General features: G+C 34.6%; 1 protein-coding gene across 2 annotated transcripts in view; it reads left to right on the top strand.

The window, feature by feature from the left end:
• The window catches only part of STK3 (serine/threonine kinase 3), a 271,067-nt gene that overhangs the window by 133,025 nt on the left and 114,365 nt on the right, over positions 1-23,677 (top strand). For both annotated transcript variants that reach the window (XM_032421540.1, XM_032421541.1), the window contains one exon: positions 18,199-18,336. In XM_032421540.1, coding sequence (XP_032277431.1) covers positions 18,199-18,336 — 138 coding nt within the window. The remainder of the gene's footprint in view (positions 1-18,198; positions 18,337-23,677) is intronic.

Below are 23,677 nucleotides of genomic sequence, written 5' to 3'. Positions count from 1 at the left end.
TTCCTGTTCTCAAGATGGAATGCTTATATTTGGTTAATGTAAGCAGAGAGAATTGTAGTATTTGTGGTGGTGTACCCAGTAACATCTGCACAGAGATGCTTTTCTCTCTTTTCCAATGGCACTTTGTAATACTTTTGCTACCATTTACATTTGTGTATTGTAGCATTATGTGATCATTTGTATTGAGGATTTGTTGTTGCTGCCATAATTAGATTGAATATTCTTTAAGGAAAGGACAATGTCTTCATCTTTGTATTCTTGGTGTGATGCTCAGGGATGGTAAATTACTACTACCTATTACCACCTAGTGAAAGCTCCATGAGAGCAGGAAATTTTTATTTCTTTCATTCATTAATGTGTGTTAACACTAGAACAGTGCTTGACACATAGTAGGTACTTAATAGATATTTGTTGAATGAATAAGTGTTATATACTAAGAAAGAACCTTTAATATTTAAGAATATTCTTCTGGTATTAGACTGGTTCAGATTTGACAAAGTGGTCTAGAATGGATGCTTAAATTAGTAGATAAGCTCCAACAGTCAGCTGACACCTTTGCTTTAGAGTAGCTCCTGGTTTGGAGGGCAGAAACTTAACCAGTTTGGATCTCGAGTTTAATAAGCAGTGAAATGGTCAAAAGTTAATTAGCAGGAGAGAAAAATGAAAATAAAAGCTCTAAACATTTTACAAATTCAATAACCAGTCTATTATTAAGTAATACTCAAACATTTTGTGTGACTATTCCCTAGTAAGGGAAATCCTCCTGTGAGAAAGTACAGTGCTGGGATATTCATGAATTGTAAACTACAAGGTTAAAGTAGTAAGTAAAAGAAATTAGGAAATGTATTTGGAAAGTCATGTGACTAAATTTATAGTATTGCTCTTAAATATTTAAGATTAGTAAATAGTTTAATTGTCCTTTCTGTTTCATGTTTTTACAGTGAACTTGAAAATAGATTCTATAAACTTTAATTGAACACCTATATTTTCTTTCTGAGAATAAAAATATTTTAAAAAGTTTGATAATATTTAATACTATGTTTATATAGGAATTTGTTAGGCATAGTTTATTTATAGAGAGGGAAACATGAACAATTGACTAAGAATAATTAACTGAAGTAAATTATATCAGAATATTCCTTTCAAGGAGATGCTTTTGGGTTTTTTATTTGATACTTTAATAAATAAATGTAGGTTGTTAATTATAATGTTATTTATTGGCAACAATGAATATGTCAAAAATAAAATTTTATAGGAAAAGTGGTATTATAAAATAGATTGGGAATGAATCTAAATTTGTTGAAATTAATACTAGGAACCTTTCATTAGTACATCATTAAATATTACATTTCTTTATAACACATTTGTTTCACTAAATTATAGAACTACAAAGAAATACCTTCCTTGAAATCTTGTCACAATTTTGAATAAAAGGAATATGTAATAACATAGGAAAATTTAAAAGAGGGAAGATTGTTAAGAATCTTTGAATATTTGAAAGCCTTCAGGTGGGAGCATTCTTTCTCCTCTAAAATGAGGAACCGAAATTTGGAAATTGAAGAAATACAAATCCTACTTTATTTCTTGCTATGTAAAGTTAATAAAGCTTTAGCTAACATGGAGAAGCACTTAAAAAGCTATCAAAGATATCAGTGACCTCAGATCAAACGTAGTTATAGAAGCATAAAGAATCATTATATACCATTTGGTTTTGAAAAGCAAAGGAAGAAGCACAAAAGCATATTCTCTCTCAAAACATTAGCAGTCATGCTGCTGATTCAAAGTAGTAAACATTATACAAATTTATTATGTGATAGTTAAAAAATTCTATGTTTAAATTAAGCATTCACAGTGCCATGTCATTTTCAAGAAAGGAAGAGCAAATTTTAACTTTGAAGCTGAGGCAATTAAAGTATTGTATTTTAAAACCCCATCTGTTTTAGGAGGATTAATATCTGCGTTGTGATTTTTAGAATATTATTTCTACAGACTAGTGTAACTATTGCATTTTAATCGTTCTGTGCATAGATTTTATAAAAGTAACCCTTTCTCATAATATGTACTGATATATTTTAGACCATAAACCTGTTTTACCTGTTGTTTTTTATTTAACATTTAAAACATTTGCTGTTTTCTAAAAATATAATGACTGCTTTGAATAAGATTTTTACATAACCAACATTTCATTGTATGTTATTTTTAAGTTTTGAGACTAGTGCTTATTAATTTAATGATGAGCAAGGATTCTTTAACTATTTGAGTGAAACTGACATTTTTTTCCTACCTCCTATGCTCCATGTTTAACTCTTTTGGCTATAAAAGAGTTTGATAAAGTATAAAGTTTTAGTTTGATAGTATAAGTGTGTCTTGCCTAATTTATCCATTCTGGTTTTCTATTTAGAAATACTTAACTGGGCTGTTCTCACACTCTAAAGTCATTACTGCCTCTCTGTCTTTGCTGGTGTTATTCTCCTCCATCCCTTGACCCTTGGTTATCTTCTTAGTATGAGTAGTATTGTAAATGCCTGCTGGTACTACTATGAACCACACTATTCTCTTGCCCCAGTGCCAATGTACACCCCGTTTTCCTGGTCTAGTTCATCATCTGCCTCCTGATGAAATCTTTCTGTGAGCTATTGTAAGCAAGCTCTTCAGTTTCCGTTTCTCTCAGATGTTAAACATCTTTTATAAATGACTTCAGGAAAGCATATTTTTCATACTTGTTGGTGTAAAGAAGAAAGGAGGGATAGTAAGTATTATTGAATGGCGCAATCAGGATATAGAAAAATCTTGCAGGATGAAACAATAGGTTGTAAGTCCAAGAAGATAAAATTAGATGTATATTAAATTTGAATATTCTCCCACCCTCACCCCCAATAAACGAGGATAGGCAGGGAGGTCAGCCCTGGGCAGAGACATGGATTAACAGCAGTGGACATAAAAAGCATTTAGGAATTTGGTTGACAGTGAATTCCATATGCAGGAAAGTTTATGTGATCTAGGGTTGCTCTAGATATATTGTATTTTTATGTATTTGGATAATAATATAGAGTTAGGGATACAAAGTAAATGAATAAACATTTTGGCCTATTTTGTGTTAATGTTTATGCCCCAAGGCACTTACAGTTGCATTTCTTTAGAATAGGAAGCACTTACGTTGAGGAAATTTCTGATAGTATACTCTGTTGTCAAGAGTAGAAAAAAGAAGCTTCATAGATAGGTTCTAGGATATAAATTCCTTTTCATTGTGCTTCTTTCTCATGCTTTTCTAAGTTGGTAAGGGTGGGCTTCCTGATCTTCAGTTGGACTGGGTGGGCCCCATTCCACTACCACACATTTCTCCTATACCGACTAAGCATCCATCACTTGGGCTGAGCTCTTCCCTTGGGGTGGGCTTGGTCCCTTGCCTGTCTGTCTTTGTTCTGTGCTAGAGAACTATTTCTTCCTCCTTAATCACCAGCTAACCTCTGTGGGCTATTGGCTCTCTTAATTCTCTGCAGAGAATATCAACTTTGTTAAAAGAAACTTTATTATCAGGAAATTTGTTATTACTGAATTATTTTATACATATTGGTTTTTTTCTGTATTATTCTATATATTGAATATAAGATAGTGTCCAAAGTTGAACCTACATTACTGAACACCAAAGAGAGTAGGAAATACTCTTTAATCTATAGCTGATGGCTACTTTTTAATATGAGATGGTCATAGTCTCTTTTTTCATTTTATCTGTTGTTTAAAGAAGTCACCTTTACTCACCAAGTGCCTTCTATTCCCATTCTGTTTCAGTAATGACTTGATTGATTGTGTCACCTGTGCAGTAGTTGAAAATGGATATGAGTACCCAATTTCAGGACCTCCCTGCTTCCTTGTAGATCGTTTGGCCGTATGTAAGTGATTTAACAGTCATGCAGTCAGGATTTTCAGAGTAAATAATTCCCATCTCCATTACTATATCTCTGTATTCATGAACACTTGCAGGAACATAATATTCTTCAGTTAAATTTATACAAGTTAAAAAAAATCAGGCTAAAAATAAATAACAAAATTGTTAAAAATCAGGCTAATTTAAACATTTGGAGACTTGATTTTTATAATAATGGTGAATGGTTTTTGACTTAAAATACCAGCAATTAATAAAAGGTGAATATAGTGAAGAGTTAATTAATATAGTTTTTTGTAGGAGTGCAATCTGATTTCAGATTATGATTTTATGTAAATTTTAACCTATAGTTATATTACAGCTTTTTAAAGATTTTTATTTTTTAACCAAAATACATGTTAGTGAGCAGAGTTTGAAAGGAATAGTAAACCACCTTTCTTCACACAATAGACTCTTAAGAAAATGTTGAGTGCCTGCTCCTGATAAGGTATTAAGAAAATTATTGTTTCTTTAGTTACGCATATTTCTTCCTATTACCCAGTTTGTCATGTGCCTAATTACATGGTGGTGTAGGTTGATTTCAGAATACAAATATTGATGTTTGAAGTTCAAACCATAGATCATCTTCTTTTCTGTGTGTCAGCTAACTCAGCAGTGTTACTCATTTATAACTGTGATAAGTAAAAAACAATTGATTTTAAAAGAATCAGACATTTTTAGGCAATATGCAGAGTCCCTCTTAGTAGCTCCAAAATAAGACGTTTGAGTTTAAGGAAGGGAAAACCAATACTGTGCAGCAGCGCTGTCCTCACTTTCACCAGAGTATGTATTTAAACTAGAATTTCCAAATGTGATAAATCTGAAAGGAATGAAAAGTGCTGGTCCTTAATGTTAGCGTGTGGTTGGTGTTAGCCAGAATGAAGTTCAGGCCGTGATGCTCTGTAGCCACCGCATGACTTACCCAAAGGCAATCAGCACGCTTGCTTGCTTGCTTGCTTGCTTTTTTTCTTTTCTTTTTCTCTCTTTTTTAAAACTAATTGGCTCATGTTTAGTTTACTGAATGTCATCTGGTCTCAGTAAAAAGCAAGTGACCTGCATTGAATTAGTGTAATTGTAATACAAACAGAATATCGCATAGTTTTGGTCTTATACAGGAAAGGAGAAAGTTGGAAAGATTTTTCTGTTTGATAAATAGAAACTGAAGATATGGGGATCCAGACCTGGTTCATACTTGATTTTACCTTTCATGTCTTTTTGTAAGATCAGTATTTGGACTTTCAGGCATTTTTCCCCTATAAAAGAATATTGGTTTTCCCTTTGAAACTTATTATGAAGGACATTTTTTTGATTTTTGTTTTTTTAATCTTACAAATGAAGTATATTAAGTCATGGATCTAATGCCTCTTTAATCTTAAGAAAGTTAGCATTGTCCAAAACGGAAGTTCTTTTCCACACTACTAGGATTGTCAGGAACTTGGCATGTTATTTTACCTTTATCATGGCTAATATTTGCAAGGCCCCTTCAGATGACATTTTATTAGTTTTTTTTATTTATTACATTCTGTTTCAGAGAGACAATAGTTACATTTGGCAAAGGAGCAAACTTTGTGACTTTGATCTCATAATTAAATCACTTAATTTGATTTTGAAAGTGTCACTTTAAAATGTAGTTATTTGGCATTCTGGAAGTTATATTCTGTGTAACTTATACCCTTGTAGTAGGACACTGAAGGTAAAGGACAATAGCTGTAGATAGGTTAGAGCTTCCTATTTTAATCTCTGAGAACCTTGTACTTTTTGTCTTTAATGTTTATTTATGGAAATATTTACGTGATTTTTGGTTTAATATTTGTTGTCCCCATAGTATTGCATGTCTCAAAGGAGCAGGCACTGGGTTTTCCTTCTTTTTTAATTTGATATTCCTTATTGTGTAATACAATGCCTGGCATACAGTAGGTAATAAATATTAGGTAAGTAATGTAAAAATCAATAAGGAAATTATTGAGATTAGTATTTATAAAAATCTATTATCTAAACAACACTCAAGTACTATACAATCTAGCAATTGTTAGTATAGTTTAATTGCAATGGTAGAATCCTGGCTTTTCTCCTTGCTAATTTTATCACCTAGGGCAAATTTGTTTCCTCCAGAATAATGATAGTCATTATCCTGAGTTGTTATGAGGATTAAGTGAAATGATTCATGTAAAACCGTTGTGAGATGCCCCACAAATGTTGATTGATAATATTATCATTGTTGTTCTCTTATTATTTTAGAAGTATTTTGGAATCATGGAAGGAATGTATGGTTTTATTAAGAGAATCGTATTAGGGAAACCTTCAGAGAATAGGTAATGTTCCAAAATCATATTGAATGATGAGTAATTACACGATGGCTCATGGGCAAAGGAATCTATCTATGTGCCGTGCCAAGAAGATTGTACCTTATTTTGCAAGTAATGGGAAAAGATTGGTTTGCAGTAGGAGTTGATAGCAGATTTACATTTTAGAAAGGCTATTTTGCAACCACGGTACAGGAAAGACACCAGAGGTACATAGAGCTGGCAGTCAGAATATTGTGGTCTTAAAATGATATGAGGACTTTGTATTGTCTTTGAATAAAAATTGATAAAATCTAAGTAATTAAAAAAATCTAAGTAATTATGCAGATAATAGTAATCATATTTGCTATTATTAATAATAATTGCAAATACCACTTACTGTCTACCATCTGCCAGGTGTTTTTATATTTATGTCACTTAACCCTTATATAGAGTTTCGATAGTGAGGTAGTAGTTCTCAAAGTGTGGTCCTCAGACCAATAGCATTAATATCTTCTGAGCACTTGTTAGAAATGCAAATTCTTGGGCCCCCATATCAGGCTTATTGAATCTGGAACTCTCCGGGTAGGATTCAGCAATCTGCATTTTAACAAGCCCTCTGAGGAATTCTGATGCATGGTAAAATTTAAGAACCATTGCTATATGCATCTATTTATACAAATGAGAAGACTGGGTTTAGTGATGTTAAGTAAGGGGTGAGATGATTTTAAAAATACACTGTAATTTCTCTAGGTTTTTAAAATTTAATATAGCAAGTGTAGTTTAGTAATTTTTTGATCAGTAAACCAGTTTTCTTCTATTTTAAAATCGGAAATATTTCCTGATAGAAAATATGTTGTCTTTATGCTAACTTAGTGAACCAAAATATTCTTTATTTGTAGAGGCAGGATAGCTTATTGGTTCAGAACATTGGCTTTGGAGCTATTGTGTCTGGGTTCATTTTCCAACCCTGTCCTTTATTGCTGAGTTTTCGAGGGCAAGTTATTTAACCTCCTTATGCCTCAGTTTTTTGATGTATAAGATGGAGTAATAATCCTTCATTGGGTTTTGGTGAGGATTAAGAGAAGTAATTTTTGTAAAGCCACTCAGTACATTGCCATACACATTGTCCATATAGAATAGATACAATACTAACAACAGTGATCATTACGATGTATAATCTGTAAACATATCAAAATTTACCTAACAAATTTTTGTTTAAAATAGTGCCAAGATAGCCTCAGCATGCAGGATGTTTATCATTTAAAAAATTTTTGCTTAAATGGCTATTTAAGTGCCTGAACTTTAAGGGCTTATTTATCTCTCCTGGTTTAGGTAGATGGGCATGCCCCTTCCATTTTTGGCTTCCATCTTCTACCCATCACTTATCTTCTCTCTGTTACAGAACTTTACAGGCTCTGGTTTTAAGAAAGAAACAAACTTCCTTTGGGCTCATACTACTCTCGACTTGCTGCTCTGTCTCACACCTTCCTTTCAGAGCCATGTGTGAAAAGATGTGCTGCCTCAATTTCCTCACTTCCCTCCCATTTACTCCTGAACAGACTTGGGCTGTTTTTCTCCACCACTCTACTAAAATTTTTCACAAACTTTTACTCCTATTTGTCATTGGTAACCATTTTCTTCTCCTTAAATCTCTATCTGATTTCTGGGGTATCTCTGTCTCCTGGCCTTCCTTTTATCTCTGTCTTGCGCTCTAGACTCATTTCTAATTACCTACTTAGATAATTATTTTCTATACTGTTATGAGAAACTTCAATAGCTCCAAATCTCTCTTCACTATTTTTCCATCCTCCTATTTTTACCTTTGTATTTTCTATCTTGGCTAATGGCCCTACCATCTAACCAGTTGCCATGTTGAAAATCTGGAGAATGTATTTCATCTGTCCAGTCTTCCACCATTAGTCAATCACCAAGGCCTATTGGTGCTGCCTCCTGAATTTCTTGCAATTCCTTTCCTTACTGTTTAGTTCCTTTGCCACTAAGCTAATTCAAGTTCTCATTATTCACCAATTTCCACCCGTGTTATTTCCTTAATATGTCTTGAATATATCCCCTTCTTTCCATCTACATCTTTTTTTTTTTTGTTTCAGACCTCGTAATTTTTCTTCTGGATTTCTGTAATAGTCTCCTAGTGTTTGGTTTCACCCCCCTTTCCAAAGTGTTCTTCATGATACTGCTAGATTGATCATTCCAAAATGAAACACAGATCATATTACTCTCTTACTTCAAATCCTCCCATTAAAAAGCAATTTCTTTCATTTGTCTCTAGGTTAAGAGCCAAACTCTTAAGGGTGTTATACAAAGCCTTGGGGCTCTGCCTACCTCTTTATTTACGTGATATCCACTTTCCTTTAGCCATACTATTACTTGCAGATACTTTAGATTCTTACTGCTGCTTTCCACTCAGTGTTACTTCTCTGTACCTGCATTTTCTCCCGTCTCTCTTCTACAGTCCAACCTGGACACTTTCCTCTGGGCTTCCTTAGCACCCTGTATACCCCAAGATCTTAGAATGCATCAGACTCTATTGTACTTTGTTTGACTATAAATTTATTGAGAGCAGCATGGATAACTTTTATCTTGGAACTTTAGTGTCTACCTAGAATACAATGCTTTGTGACATAGGAGGTCTAAAATAAATGGTCAGTGCATATATATATAAAAAGTTGAAGTACATAATTTTTATTTGCATTTTTTTGATAACTAGGAAGTTTGAGGTGGACGTGTATATATTGTATATCACTAAATCTGAATAAACTTTAGAGGAAAGAAGAGAATTATCTCATCAGCTTGAGTGCTACCATGTGTTCAGACCTGGGTGAGACACTGCATGAATGAAATCAAAAGAGGGGAGGACTGGTGTTATAATTTGCTTTTTCTTTGACAAATTGTTTCTTTAAATAAGCCATTTTATATTCGTAATTCATCATATTTTATTTTTAACACACTTTAGTTTTAGGGAAAAAAAATACAAATCCTTTAGGTTAGTATCTAAAATGCTAATTTTGAACTTTACTGAGTATAGTATGGCACGAGTCCAACACAATCTGTTAAAAATTTTCCTCTGGGTCAGATCTAAGTTGAGAAGAATGAGGTAACTTTAATGTGAACCCAGATTGTACTTCAGTCTTTCTCTCCAGTGAGTTGCCAAATTCACAATTCCATTTGTATCTGGAATTGGGGAAGCTGAGTTTAATATGGATTTTTGCCAATGATAGCAAATCTTGGCAAGATCGTCTTGTTCTCTGTGCTTAATTATATAGTTTTATTATAAAGTCTTTCACATGTTTATTTGGAGGTACCTCTCATATATACGTTACTCTTTTGGTAGTTAATCATTTACTGTCAAATATTCCTTCTTTTCTTAGAAGGCCAGCTTACATTTTTATACATTACCGTTAGCTCTCTAGTTCCGTCTCTTTGCTAGATTTGTAGATTTTAAAGCTGTACAGGTGCCTTAGAGGTCATTACATCTAAATCCCACTTTTTGGAAATCAGAAATCTCAGTGAAGCTAAGAGAGACTGAGTTTGTTATATATTATTAATTCATCTTATATTTTAGGCATTGGAATACAGCAGTGAATGAAACAAAGTTCCAGCCTTTTACGTGTTTATATTGTAGTGGATAGAGACAATAAATTAAACTCAAAAACTGTACAAGAAAAATAAAGCAAGATAAGGGATACGGAACGACAGGGATGGTTGTGATACTATATATATGATGGTCAAGAAAGGCCTGTCTAATAAGGTGACTTTTAGTAGAGATCCAAAGGCGGTTAGTAAATGGGACATGCAGATTCTGGCAAGAGTGTTCTAGTCAGAGGAAATTGATGTGGCAGTATGTTTGGTGTTTAAGGAACAGGGTGGAGGTTTATGTGGCTGGAGCTAGCCAGGAGGGGGAGAGAAGTAGGAGATAAGGTCAGAGAGATAGCAGAGGACCAGATCATTTAGTCTTAGTAAGCCATGGTGAGCTCTTTAGCTTTTACTCTGAGTGAAGCAGGAAGTCATTGGAGGGTTTTGAGTAGAGGATTGATGTGGTCTGACATATGATTTGAAAGACTTATTCTTTGTTGAGTTGGGATTGTAGCAGGGCAAGGGTGGAAGCAAGGTGAACAGTGAGGTCACTTCTTTCATAGTGCAGCTAAGAGATGGTGCTGGCTTGGACCAGGGTGGTAAAGGTTAGAGGTATTGAAGAGTGCTCAGATTCTGGATATAGTATTTTGTGTGATATGTGAATTATGTCTCAGTTAAGCTGTTATATAATAACTAGTGAGTTAAGTTGGATGGGTTTAAAAAATAACAAAATGATACTACTATAACCTCTATGAAGAACACTTAAGACTTGAGTCTAAGCCACATAGCCATTAGGGGTAGAGCTGCTACTGTCCTTTTTTTAAGCCTTTTTTTTTTTTTTTTTTAATTCTTACTGTCCTTCAGTAAGATTTTTGGAATGGAGTTGAGGTAAATCAGTATGTTCAAATAAACGTATTTAACGGGAAGTCTTTATATCTGCGCTCTCCCTATAAATTTAGGTTTTAACTTAAGGCACTGTGCCTTTGCCTTTAAGTAGTTTTTGTGTTATCCAGGGCATTTAGAATGAGTGTATAACTAACCAGAGTACAAGTTCAAATGTGGGAGGTATTGAAATTAAGGTATATGGAATGATAATACTTGCCTTATATTTTATTTTCTGGAACATTAGAATTACTTGGGAGACAAAAAATACTGTGCCTGGTCCTTACTTCAAATCAAGTAAATCAGAATCTTTGATGGGCAGAGCTAAGTTCTCTGTGTTCTGAACTTCTTTTGACATGACTCGGTTGGTCTTTGGTTCCTTTCTTTAAGGGCCAATAAGATGCTTCAGGCTCACCTTGTAATTTCTCTGCCTCAGGCCCAAAACCAGTTACTTGCCCTCATAGACCCTCCTGGTGTTTCAGACCTCACATTTTGAACATGCTATTCTCTTTTCAATAACTCATTAACTCACTCATTCCTTAGGACTCAGTTTCAGTCTCATTTTTTTTTTTTTAAACATCAGTTTGGGGTAAGTCATCTTATAATGCCCAGTGTTCGCATCTATTTTAGCACTTACACTATTTTATTGAAATGATCTGGTGTGCATTTTCCTATCCCATTAGATTCTAAGCTTCTTGAGGAATTTTTTTTTTTTTTAAAGAAACTCTTATAATGCAGGTATGGATACATTTTATGTGCTCAAAAGTTGAACTGGTCACACACAGTAATTCTAATTTGGGAGATTGGGAAGAGAGTAGGGTGATAAAGTTCCTTAAGTTTGGCTCTTGTTCGCTTCTGATTTCTTCCATAGCCATATTTTCTGAATACTTTTGCATTGTATTAAAGGGACATTATGTTTCAGCCTTGAGAGATGGAAGCCATGAAGAGAGGCAGATTGCAATAGGCTATAACTTCAGCAGTGGTTCTAAATGAAGCCTTGGATCAATTGCAAGTAAAGTTTTTAAAAGTTGAATATATAGTGGCCTTTATAATAAAAAATGTAAAAAGAATCTTATGCACTCTTGTAGACAGTTGCTGTTGTGAATTGGTATTTTGAATTTTTGAGATTCTGTACCATCTTTCAGTCTTTATTGTTACATGTCATTTTTATGTGAAGGTGATCATACAGTATAGACTGTTGTTTTATTTTCACATTCTTAAACATTTCATTGTGGTTTTGTAATTCACACATTTGTCATTTTTATGGCAATACGTTACTCCATTTTACTGATACATAGTAGTTTAGCCATTTCTTAATTGGTATTTTTTGTTTGCAGTGTTCCACTGTTACGTAAAGTGAACTAGAACCACCTTTTACAAATAGCTTTCCATTTTCTTTTCTGGAGACTGAATATGCATATTATAGAGGCTTTATCTTATAATAGAATTATCTGTGGCAGAAATTTAATAGAAATACAAAGGTAGTGTGAAGTCGTTAAGGAGCCAGGTAGACCTGAGTTCCAGTTTTGATAGCCGGTTACTAGCTGTGTGACCTTAAGTAAGCTAGTTTACCCTTGTAGATTTCAGTGGTAAATTGGGGTTAGTAAAACAGCTAGCATCGTTGTACATTTATAATGTGGTAGATGCTGTTGTACATATTGTCCATGTATTAACCCATTTAAACTTCAGAACAGCTCTATGCAGTAGGTACTATTATTCCCATTTTTAATATGTGAAAATAGGCATAGAGAAGCAAAATAGGTCAGATAGCTACTTATAATGGTAGTGTTACTATCCCAGGGCTCTCTGGAGCTGCCTCAGATCTCTAGAGCTGGTTCTCTTATTCACTCTGTTCTGGGGACACCAGCCACATCCCTTCCCTTAATTTGGTTCCTAGGCAGGTAAATTGGCCTTTATTGGACGGATTAATGATTATTGAAGTTCCTGGACTGGAGTTGGAGTGAATTGTGAGGTCATGCTCGCAATACTTTAACCCTGTGCTTACTGTAGAAGCTGCACCCTAAGAGCAAGGTTCGCTCTGGGTTCTAGTATTCTCTATTTCAAAGTGGTAATAAAAATGTAGATTTGTATTTTTGTATTAACATCTAGTAGGCCTTTTGTTATCCTTTCCTCTCCTTCCCCACTTCCATCTCCTTTCCTAACAGTGTTTGTCTTGTGAGGCTTTAACTTCTTGATTGCTAGGCAGGTAGAGTGCCAGAGTCTTTTAAACCCAAAAAACAACCCGAAAAATATCTGGTCCAATATCCTCACTTATATGAAGAAACTGAAACTGCACAATCAGCAATCAGAGGATGATTGAGAGCGCAAGCCTGTTTTTCTGACTTAGGTCCAGTGTTGGCTTCATTCTGTTGTGCTGTTTGCCATCGTATTTGTGTAGTCTTTTAAAAATTATTATTGCTGTATATCCGTTTCAGAAGCTATCTATTTTTATTTGACTTAGTAGCTTGCTGCCTATGTATTATGTTTACTATTAGGAAACAGCTATGTTTGTTTAGTTCTTTGAAGTTTTATAAAGTGCTTTCTCATTCTTTATCTCATTTATTTCTCATGAAGATAACCTTTTGTTCCTATACCTGAGGTTCTTGAATAGTGGCCGAGATTTCTTTGTTATTCCGGCATGTCCGTTGCTTCTGTACATTCACAAACCCAGCTACCTTCACTTCAGACGTATGTGTTCACTCAATCCACGGAGATTATAAAGTGCAGGCATCGTAGTTTCTCACATTCAGCTCTTTCCACATCTGGGTGCTCCTGGAGTCCAAAGGCATGAAATTCCAAGCATGGAGACAATTTTGTTTTGAGGCACTTGAATTTCTTGGCTTCTTTAGACTACTTGTGATCAGGGAAGTTCTTTTTAAAACTTAATCAGAGGTTCAATATGTAGTTAAGCAACACATTGTGTAGAAACAAACACAAGGATAATCATATCATTTATTGTACTAACATTCTTCAATCAAATGGTGTTAGAGATAAGATAAATTATATGGCTGTAATGTGTGTCCATGTGATTTGGTTGGTGGCAAGGAAGAGAGTGAATTGTTAGTCTAAGGCTAGCCACTGATTGCCAAAACTTTCTACAGCAAGGGCCTATTACCTAATTAGCTCATACAAAACCTAGAGATTCTTAAGAGGATCTTTTATGATTCGTGATTAGGTTAAATTAGTTGAACAAAGTTAAGTCTGTGAGAAAGTCCTCCCATTTGTTATTGATTATCTAACCTAAAGAAATGGAAGTGGAAATTAAAGGTATAGTGGTTTTCTTGGAGACTTTTGGAGTCTACACTTGGTAGGTCATATAATAAGACTTATTTGTTTGAACTGTATGCAGTTAATTGCTTGTTTAAGAATAGAATGTGAACATTTTAGGATCGCTTTATGATAGTCCTGGGTAAATAAGAGTTAGAGTTAAGTTTTTTATCCTTGAGTTTCTAATAGCTACTGCTGAGGTGAGCCTTATATGTTAAGATTATCTGAAGATAAGACTGCAACTCATTGGCTCAAAGTTCAAAGGAGAGCATTAGCTACAAGAACATAAATCACTAAGTTGTTATCCATCAATTTGTAACAAGTGCAGATGAACAACATTTATCTAGACAATCTAGTATCATTTACCTATAGTTTGAGGTCAGTCTATATAGGGGCTTATGTGGTGCTTTGAACTGTTTTTGCAGAGATGAGAGTTCAAATATATTTTTATTCTTTAATCTGAAGTAGCAGGTGGTTTTGTGTGCCTTTTGCAGCATCTGATATTAACCCCATTTTGCCCATCCTTAAAGCCAGATTAGGTTCTACTTCAACTATGGAGTGGAGATTAATTAGGTTATTTACAGAAGAATTTTATTTTCTAGCATTTCATTGTTTGCTGTTTGTTTTATGTGTTAGTTTTCTACCCCACAAGTTAACTCTGGGCTCCGTGGCTTTGAGATATGTGTCTTATTTTAAAATCTGTAATAGCAGGGCTCACAAAGTTAGATACTTGAATGAACCATCAGGTAAAGTAGATAATTGAGCCAGGCTAAATGAGGCCCATGTAAAAAGGAGAACATACATACATCCTGGGTAAAGTCAGCCTAATTCCAGCAGATTCTTACCTTATGGAAATGTGGACTTGATATTGCCTGAACAAAATGAGTCCACTGATGTTATTTGGCCTGTGGCCTATCAGTTTGCTACTTTATTAGAACATAGTTTTGAACACACAGAAAATACTTGATAAATGTCATTTGATAGGTGCTTATTGTATCATAAAACTGGCTACACTGCTTTTGAAGGACTATCCTAGATGTAGGTACATGTAATATGATGTAAGATGTGTAAGGATGTTCTCTTCTATTAAAGGCTTTTCCCTTTTTTGAAAGAAGGTGAATACACTAATAAAGAGATTAACTCTTACCCTAGAATCAACAGGCTTGGATGTTGAATCTTCACTGCTTTGTCCACGAAAGTCCTTTGGATCACTTTCCAAGTTAGAAACCAGTGATAACACATTGTAACAAATTGCTGCATATTGTAAAGGCTTTCAGAAGAATGATGTGGTGAATTGTTAGAATACCTGAGTGCCTTGCAATTAAAGTATTGGTTTCTTATTTCTTGAATTCTAGAGTAATCTTTCATTCTTCTTTTTTCCCACCCCTCCCAAACAATGTTGTTAGGATATATTCTTGGTTCTTCCTTTGTAGTATCTCCTACCGTATTTCTTCCATTTCATTCCTGTAGAAACCATGCTAGTTTGAACTCTGCATTACTCATTTTGGGGCATCTGTACTAGCCCCTAACTGCCTTTTCTTTTCCATATTTAGAGTGTCTCCAGGGTTTTTGTTTTTATTTAATCTACTTTTTGGGTCATAAATGGTCCAATCAAACACATGCACGCATGCGCGCATGTGCACACACACATACACACACACACCAGAAAAAATCCTTCTTTTCAGATGTGTCCTTTCTTGCTGACCAAACTTCCATTCCCCTTCTGATCTTCTCATTTCATAGTCCCTTACTGTGTAGTCAGTTGTTCTCTGCTCCTCCTGATGGCCTGTTCCACTCTCTTGCTTTTCCTTACACTATTTTTTCTTATTAGGAGAATGACCTCTCTTCTATGTGCCTTATATCATTTCTCTTATTATACTGTTATTTAATTCTTTTGTTGTTTGTGCTTTGATTGCCAGACTAGGTTAGAAGTTTGTTAAGGGTAGTGGCTATATTTCCTGCTGCTTCTTTGAGCTCCATATACTGCTTAACACCATGCTTTGTGTGTGGCAGGCACTTAACAGATACTTCTGAACTTGATCATTACTTTATGTTTTCCTTCATCTGTATTTTTTATTGTAGTAAAAATAGTAAAAAAAATAGTAAAATATACACAGCATAAAATTAACCATTTGAAGTGTACAGTTCTGTGAAATCAAGTACATTCACATTGGTGTACAACATTCACCATCTACCCATTAAACACTAACTCTGCATTCCCCCCTTCCCACAACTCCTGTCAACCACCATTTCACTCTCTGTCTCCATGAATTTGACTACTCTAGGAACCTCATATTAGAGAAATCATATAATGTTTGTCCTTTCATGACTCAGCGTAATGTTTTCAAGGTTTATCGGTGTTGTAGCATGTGTCAGATTTTCTTTTAAGGTTAAATAATATTCCATTGTGTATATGTTTTGTTCATCCATTCATCTGTGGATTGACACTTGGGTTGCTTCCATCTTTTGGCCACTGTGAATAATGCTGCTATGAACATGGGTATACAAATATCTGTTCTATTCCCTGCCTTTACTTCTTTTGGGTACATCCTCAGAAGTGGAATTAGGGGATCATGTGGTAACTCTGTGTTTGATTTTTTTAAGGAATCGCCATACTGCCTTTCAAGCAACTGCACCATTTTCCATCTCCACCAACAATCATGAGGATTCCAGTTGCTCCACATCCTTGCCACCACTTGTTATTTTCTGGCCTTTTTTTTTTTTAAATAGCCATACTAATGGATGTGAGCAGTATCTCATTGTGGTTTCGATTTGCATTTCTCTACTGATTAGTGATGTTGAGTACCTCTTCATGTACTTATTGGCCATTTTATGTTCTTTGAAGAAATATCTATTTGAGTTCTTTGCCCATCTTTTAAGTTGGGTTCTTTGGTAATTTTGTTGTTGAGTTGTAGGAGTTCTTTATATATCCCAGATATTAACCCCTTATCATACATACTGTTTGCACATTATTTTCTTCTATTCTGGGTTGCCTTTTCACTTTGTTGATAGTGTCCTTTGATGCACAGGTTTTGAATTTTGATGAAGTCCAATTATCTATTTTTTTGTTGTTGTCTGGACTTTAGGTGTCACATTCAAGAAATTATTGCCAAATCCCATGTCTTGACGCTTTCTCCCTGTGTTTTCTTGTATGCTTTATGGTTTTAGCTCTTACTGTTATGGTCATTGATCCATTTTCAGTTAATTTTTTGTATATGGTATAACATAAGAATCCAAATTCATTTTTATTGCATGTATATATCCAGTCTTCTCAGCACCATTTGTTGAAAAGACTATATTTTCCCCACTTAATCGTCTTTCCCTCATTCATATTTCATTGAATGACCTTCAACTTTATTGACTATCACAGTTGTGATGTAATAGTGGTAGTGCTTGATACATTTGTTTTAACTTTATTATGTTTTCATTTTTTATATCTTTTCAAAGAAAATGATGTTTTAGTAATAGTATTTTATCAGGAACTATTGTAGATACCCAAGAGAGAAGTTAATTCATTACATACAGTGATTTCCTAAGAACACTAGGGATTGATTCTCTTGGTTGAAAAAGGATGACTGGATAGCTAGGAGGACAGGGATGACAGGAAGACTTTATAAAACTTTTGAATTTTGAACTATCTGAATGTATTTAATTAGTACTAAGATTATTAATACTAAAATCATTACTAATAAATTTAAGTGTTATATTACCTTCAAAACTTTTTATTTGGAATCCTGACTCATGTATTTAGAAAAGGAAATACAAGTCTTGGCTCTATTAGTATTATTTCAAATCACAGTAGTAATTTTATTTATATTTAAGTATTATGGATTGCAGAAGCAGATTGGACTGCTGCTATCCATTTTGAGCAGCAGTACTTATATAAAACTGAAATGGGAAGTAAATCTGGCACGCAATAGCAATATTAGGGAATACATCTGTTTAATTAGAGAATGTCCTTAGTTTGGTAAAAGGGTTAGAATTGCAGTCTTCTTTGGCGACTGATTAAAAATAATAGATAAAATAAAGAATGATGTGCTCAATGAGCTACAATTCAAATAGAGGAAATTTAATGGGAAATGATTACATTAGTAGCAGATGGACTTGCTTCCTGAATTGCAGTCTTACTGGAAATCCTAGAACAGCTTAAATTTGTTTTTCAGATTTAGAGTCTGATAGAAAGATAGATTTGTTTCTTTGGTGTGCTGTTGTGATTCTTACTGTGTATTTTGGCTATTTCATTTTTGCTAGGCTATTTTTATGATTCCCACGAATCCACCACCAACATTCAGGAAGCCAGAACTTTGGTCTGATGATTTCACCGATTTTGTTAAAAAGTGCCTCGTGAAGAATCCTGAGCAGAGAGCTACTGCAACACAACTTTTACAGGTCAGTGCTTATGCACCTAAGGGAAAGATATTTTCTTTATACCTTGTAGCTGTCTCACATTGACCAGAATTGGTGTGGGTTTTATTAACTGATTTCTCAAGATGTAAACCCTTGAGGAAATAATGGATTGACAAAGACATACACACCATCATTCTTCTCCTATGTGTTTTCTTTGTCTCCTTTTTTTCTTTTCTGTTTTCCAAATTCAGTCTTCTGTCTTTTCCCTTTTTTCTGTTTCTTTGTTGTTGTTGTTGTTCACCTCTTTTCTCCAAAGTTGTTTAAAACAAAATTTCCAAAGTGTTCTCATTTCAGAAATGAATTATTTTCTCCACTGTTACAATTTTTCGTGTTCTTTTTTTTTCCTGATGTGTTACTCCTTGACCCAACATTTCTTATTTGACTTTTTGATCTACCATAAGGTATATAAATACAAGATCTCTGAGCTCCTTGAAAAGATCTCATGTTGTATATACATACTGGTTACAAGATTACCTAAATCCTCTTAGTACTCCTGGTATAAGTAGATTATATATCCAGAGTATCAGGAGGTGGTGGTTGTTGTTGTTTTTTTTAATCTGCCTTGATATTTAATGCAGTTAGAAATAATTTTAACACTTTTAATAAGTATTTGTGTCTTTATTTTCCCAACAGAATTGGCTTAGACCCCTAAGCTAATAATAAGTGTGTCTCACATTAACAAAACTTGATTATTTGGAAATTAATTCTTTTTTGACCCAGCAGTTACACTTCTAGAAATTTGTTCTACAGAAAAATTTAACCATATGTGACATAACTTATGTGTAAAAGTATTCATAGTACATTGTAATGGCTAAAGATTGGAAACAACATAAATATCTGTCAGTGAGTTGGAAGCAACCTAAGGTTCACTGAGAGGAGCGATTGGCAGAATATACACACCTCCACGCACATATATGTGTATATTGTTGTAATTTATATTATATTCATTATAATATTCACTCAGTCATATATATCCACCAATATGTTATATTAATATATAATAAATATATAATTATATATTTCATTATAATGTCTTTTTTAAAAGAAGACTTTATTTATTTATTTGTCAGAGAGAGAGAGAGAGCACAAGCAGGGGGAGCGGCAGGCAGAGGGAGAAGCAGGTTCTGAGCTGAGCAGGGAGAAGAGGATGAGGGCCCCATCCCAGGACCCTGGGATCATGACCTGAGCCGAAGGCAGACGCTTCACCGACTGAGCCACCAAGGCGTCTGTATAATATCTTTCATATATAAATCATGCGTGTGTCCATGTGCCAGTGCTTGCCATGGGGTAGCTCTGGAAAAATAATCAAGAAACTTACCTCCAGAGAAAGTAACTGTATGGCTAAGAAGCAGGAGTAGGGTGGAGACATATATTTTTCTGAATGCTCTTTTTGAGCTTTTTGAATTCCATGTTATATGTAAATATTGCTTTTCAAAAATTAATTAATTGAACATTTATTTTGAAGTATTGTCAGCATTTCAAAGGAATTTTGAGCACATAAATCAAGGGCTGATTGGTATTGTTATCATATTGAGTATCTAAATTATTCAACCCCAGGGAAGACAAGAAAGGCGAGGGGGAAAAGACAAACAGAAAAAGTGGGACAGATAACACAAAAAATGATGATGAAAATAAATCCAAATATATCTGGTAACTGATTTTTAGATAATGTAACCAATATTTCTTTGTAGTCTTTTTCCATAATCTTTTCTAATCTTAAGAACAGAAATTCTGGGTTTTTTTTTTTTTTTTCACTTTGAGTTTTTAGGATAAAAAAAGCATTTAAGAAAATATTCTAGAGGCACCTGGGTTGAGCATCTAACTCTTGGTTTTGGCTTAGGTTATGATCTCATGGGTCATGAGATTGAGCTCTGTGCTCAGTGGGGAGTCTGCTGGAGATTCTCTCCCTCTCCCTCTGCCCCTCTCCCTGCTCTCTATTTCCCTCTCCCAAATAAATAAATCTTAAAAAAAAAAAAAAGAAATATTCTAGTATAATTCCTTCATTTTGTGGATGAAAGTCTTGAAGCCCAGAAAGGTTAAATGACTCACTGAAGATCACACAGTGAACGTGACTGTTGTGGGTTTATTCCATTTGCCCCCTAGCTCCACTCTGTTTTCTGCCCAAGAAGTTGACCTGTATGGGCTACAATAACAAGCTCTGTTACCCTCTAGCCTCGAGTTGGGTTTGGCTCAGACATCTTTCTTTATAACAAGAGCAAACTGTGCAGCTAATTTTGTATCATTCTTATGAGCCAGTATTTGCTTTCTTGGTTTTTTTCCTATTGTGCTATTGTCGACCATTCAAGGCCCTTTATTAAAATGTGCCCTTCCTTGTCTAGCTTCTTCCTTTTTCTTTTTTTTTTTTAAGATTTATTTATTTATTTGAGAGAGAGAGAGACAGGGAGCACGTGATCATGAGTAGCAGGGGCACAGGGAGAGGGAGAGAGAATCTCCAGCAGACCATGCTGAGCGTGGATCCTGCAGCGGGGTTTGATCTCACGACCCTGAGATCAAGACCTGAGCTGAAACCAAGAGTTGGGCACTTAACTGACTGTGCCACCCAATCATCCCCCTGGCCTAGCTTCCTTTTTTTTTTTTGTTTCCCATTGTCTTTTATTTATTTATTTTTTAAATTTATTTATTTATTTATTTATTTATTTATTTATTTATTTATTGTTATGTTAATCACCATACATTACATCATTAGTTTTTGATGTAGTGTTCCATGATTCATTGTTCGCGTATAACACCCAGTGCTCCATGCAGTACATGCCCTCTTTAATACCCATCACCAGGCTAACCCATCCCCCCACCCCCCTCCCCTCTAGAACTCTCAGTTTGTTTCTCAGAGTCCATAGTCTCTCATGGTTCGTCTACCCTGGCCTAGCTTCTTAACTGACCCCTTGCTACCTCCTTTCTTTTCCTCTATAAATTCTGAAATAATAGACTTGTAGTTTCGTATCGACGTGGATTGAACTAGAGGGTATTATGCTAAGCGAAATAAGTCAATCAGAGAAAGACATGTATCATATGATCTCACTGATATGAGGAGTTCTTAATCTCAGGAAACAAACAGAGCTTTTTCAATCCTCTGTACCTTTTCTTACACTCTTTCCCCCACCCCAACCTAGTTTAAAACCCCCCTTCACAAACAGTCTCCTTCTTACTCTTTGTCTAATTGTTTCTAAATCAAATTAGGTACTCCTCCAGGAAGCCTTCTTCTCATCCTTGTTTAGGCTAGTTGTCATTCCTTGGTGTTCCCATAAGTGCATATCATCTGTTGGTATCCAGTGCTTAATATATGTGTATTAGATAGAATAATTGTCTTGAGTCTCATTAGACTCAATTGAGTCTTATTTTGCTAGATGCCTAGAAGCCATTCTGTCTTTTAAAGGAGTTTTGCACATGTCTTACATGTTATGAATTGAATTATGACTCTCAGAGGACAGTCTTATTACCAAGTTTTAGTGGACACAGCTATAGCTTACCTGTATAGATTATACCATGTTGATTTCTAGACCCTGAAAAAGAAACAGTTTTAAAAAAAGAAATTCATGCTGAATTGTTATAGTGGTTTATTCTCCGTGGCACAACATAAACAATTGCTTAAATTTGAAAGAATCATAGAGTGAAAGGATCCTTTGAAATTGTTAGTTAACTCATAGTAGTTTTTAAAGAATGAGGAAATTGAAACCCCAAAGATATTAAAGGACACAGTTCAAGTTCAGCCTAGTGGCACTAAAGTTGCTGATGGGCAGCCTCCAACCTAAAGTCAACTCCTACCCCAGGATGTCCTTCTCTGAGCATGTGAGGTTGACTGAGATCTGCCATTATTTGAATTGACCCCTGGGTCAATTCTACCTTGTTGTCCCTCCCATTTACAGTAGTCAAAATACTTTCTCTTCATACATTAAGATCTATATCAAACTGTGTTATAGTGTTTGCTTTAACCTTTAAACAATTGGGAAAACTCAAGAGAATAAGGGAAAGCTATTGTATTTACACTATTTTTGCTTTTCCATTGTTCTTTCTCCTAATGTTTCACAGTCCCTTCTTTATTATTTCCTTTCTGTCTAGAGGACTTCCTGTAAGCCATTTTTTTAAGGTAGGTCTGCAGTAACAAATTCTTAGTTTTCCTTCATCTGAGAATGTCTGGACTTCCTCTTCTTTCCTGAAGGAAATATTTTTATGTTCTGTTGATCTTTATTAAAATAACTGTCTATTGATGTATAATTACGAAAATTACATTTTGAAACTGTATTGCTGCCTCAAAAGGTTATCTATCTCAATTGTGCTTGTAACCTGTCCCTCTGCTTTCTCTCACACTTCCCCAGACCCCCTCAATAAAAAAGTCATTGAAGGGGCGCTGGGTGGCTCAGTTGGCTGAACATCTGACTCTTGATTTGCAGCTCAGGTGATGATCTCAGGATGGTGAGATTGAGCCCCACATCGGGCTCCACACTGGGTGTGGAGCCTACTTAAGATTCTCTCTCTCCCTCTGCCTCTCCCCCTGCTGTCTCATGTGCTCACTCGCTCTCATTCAAAAAAAAAAAAAAAAAAAGTCATTGAAAACTCTGGTCTATTCTGGTGGTTTCCCTTCTGTTTATCGGAATTGTAGCAAACTCAGATATTTTAGCTAGATCAGGATGATACAAAAAAAACTTAAAAGTTTTATTAATAGTATAGAAATGAGATAATATATTCTTTTTTTTTTAGTGTCTCTTTGGTCTATTTTAATATGTCAATTATTTAGCAAAGATTAAATTTAAATTATTTAAAAATGAGTTCTCAGTAACAGTATTTTTAATAAAAACATTCCTTTTGAGAAAATATATACATTAACCCCAATACAAAATTTTAATAGGAAATCTGAGTCTCATTATGCATATGTGCATATGTGAATTTATACACTTGTACTTTGCAATAGCAGAAATACACTTATGCAGGATGCAAAATGTATACCAGGGAAATAAGAGCCCAGAATATATATATTTTAAGTGCAAACTCAATAAATTAGTTAAAATTTTATTACTTAGTAGTGTGCGACCAGGTTACAAATTATGTGGCAGTTGTAGCAAAAGTGGCAGGAAGGAACTTTGCACTCAACAGAGACAATATATTCTGAAAGTATTTTTCTTTTATTGCTGTTATTTCTCCATTGGAGATGATTATATTATTCAAAACATAATAAAGTAAAAAATATGTAAAAGAAGTAACAAAGTAGTTGCCCTCCTTTTGACCACTGTCAGTTTATTAAGATTAATTAAAATTTTTATGTATCACCAGAGTAATTTTATTTTTACATGTAATATAATCACCAATC

This window comes from Phoca vitulina, unplaced genomic scaffold, assembly GCF_004348235.1.
Source record: "Phoca vitulina isolate PV1807 unplaced genomic scaffold, GSC_HSeal_1.0 scaffold25, whole genome shotgun sequence".
Taxonomy (NCBI): domain Eukaryota; kingdom Metazoa; phylum Chordata; class Mammalia; order Carnivora; family Phocidae; genus Phoca; species Phoca vitulina.
This window is presented reverse-complemented; position numbering and strand designations above follow the sequence as displayed.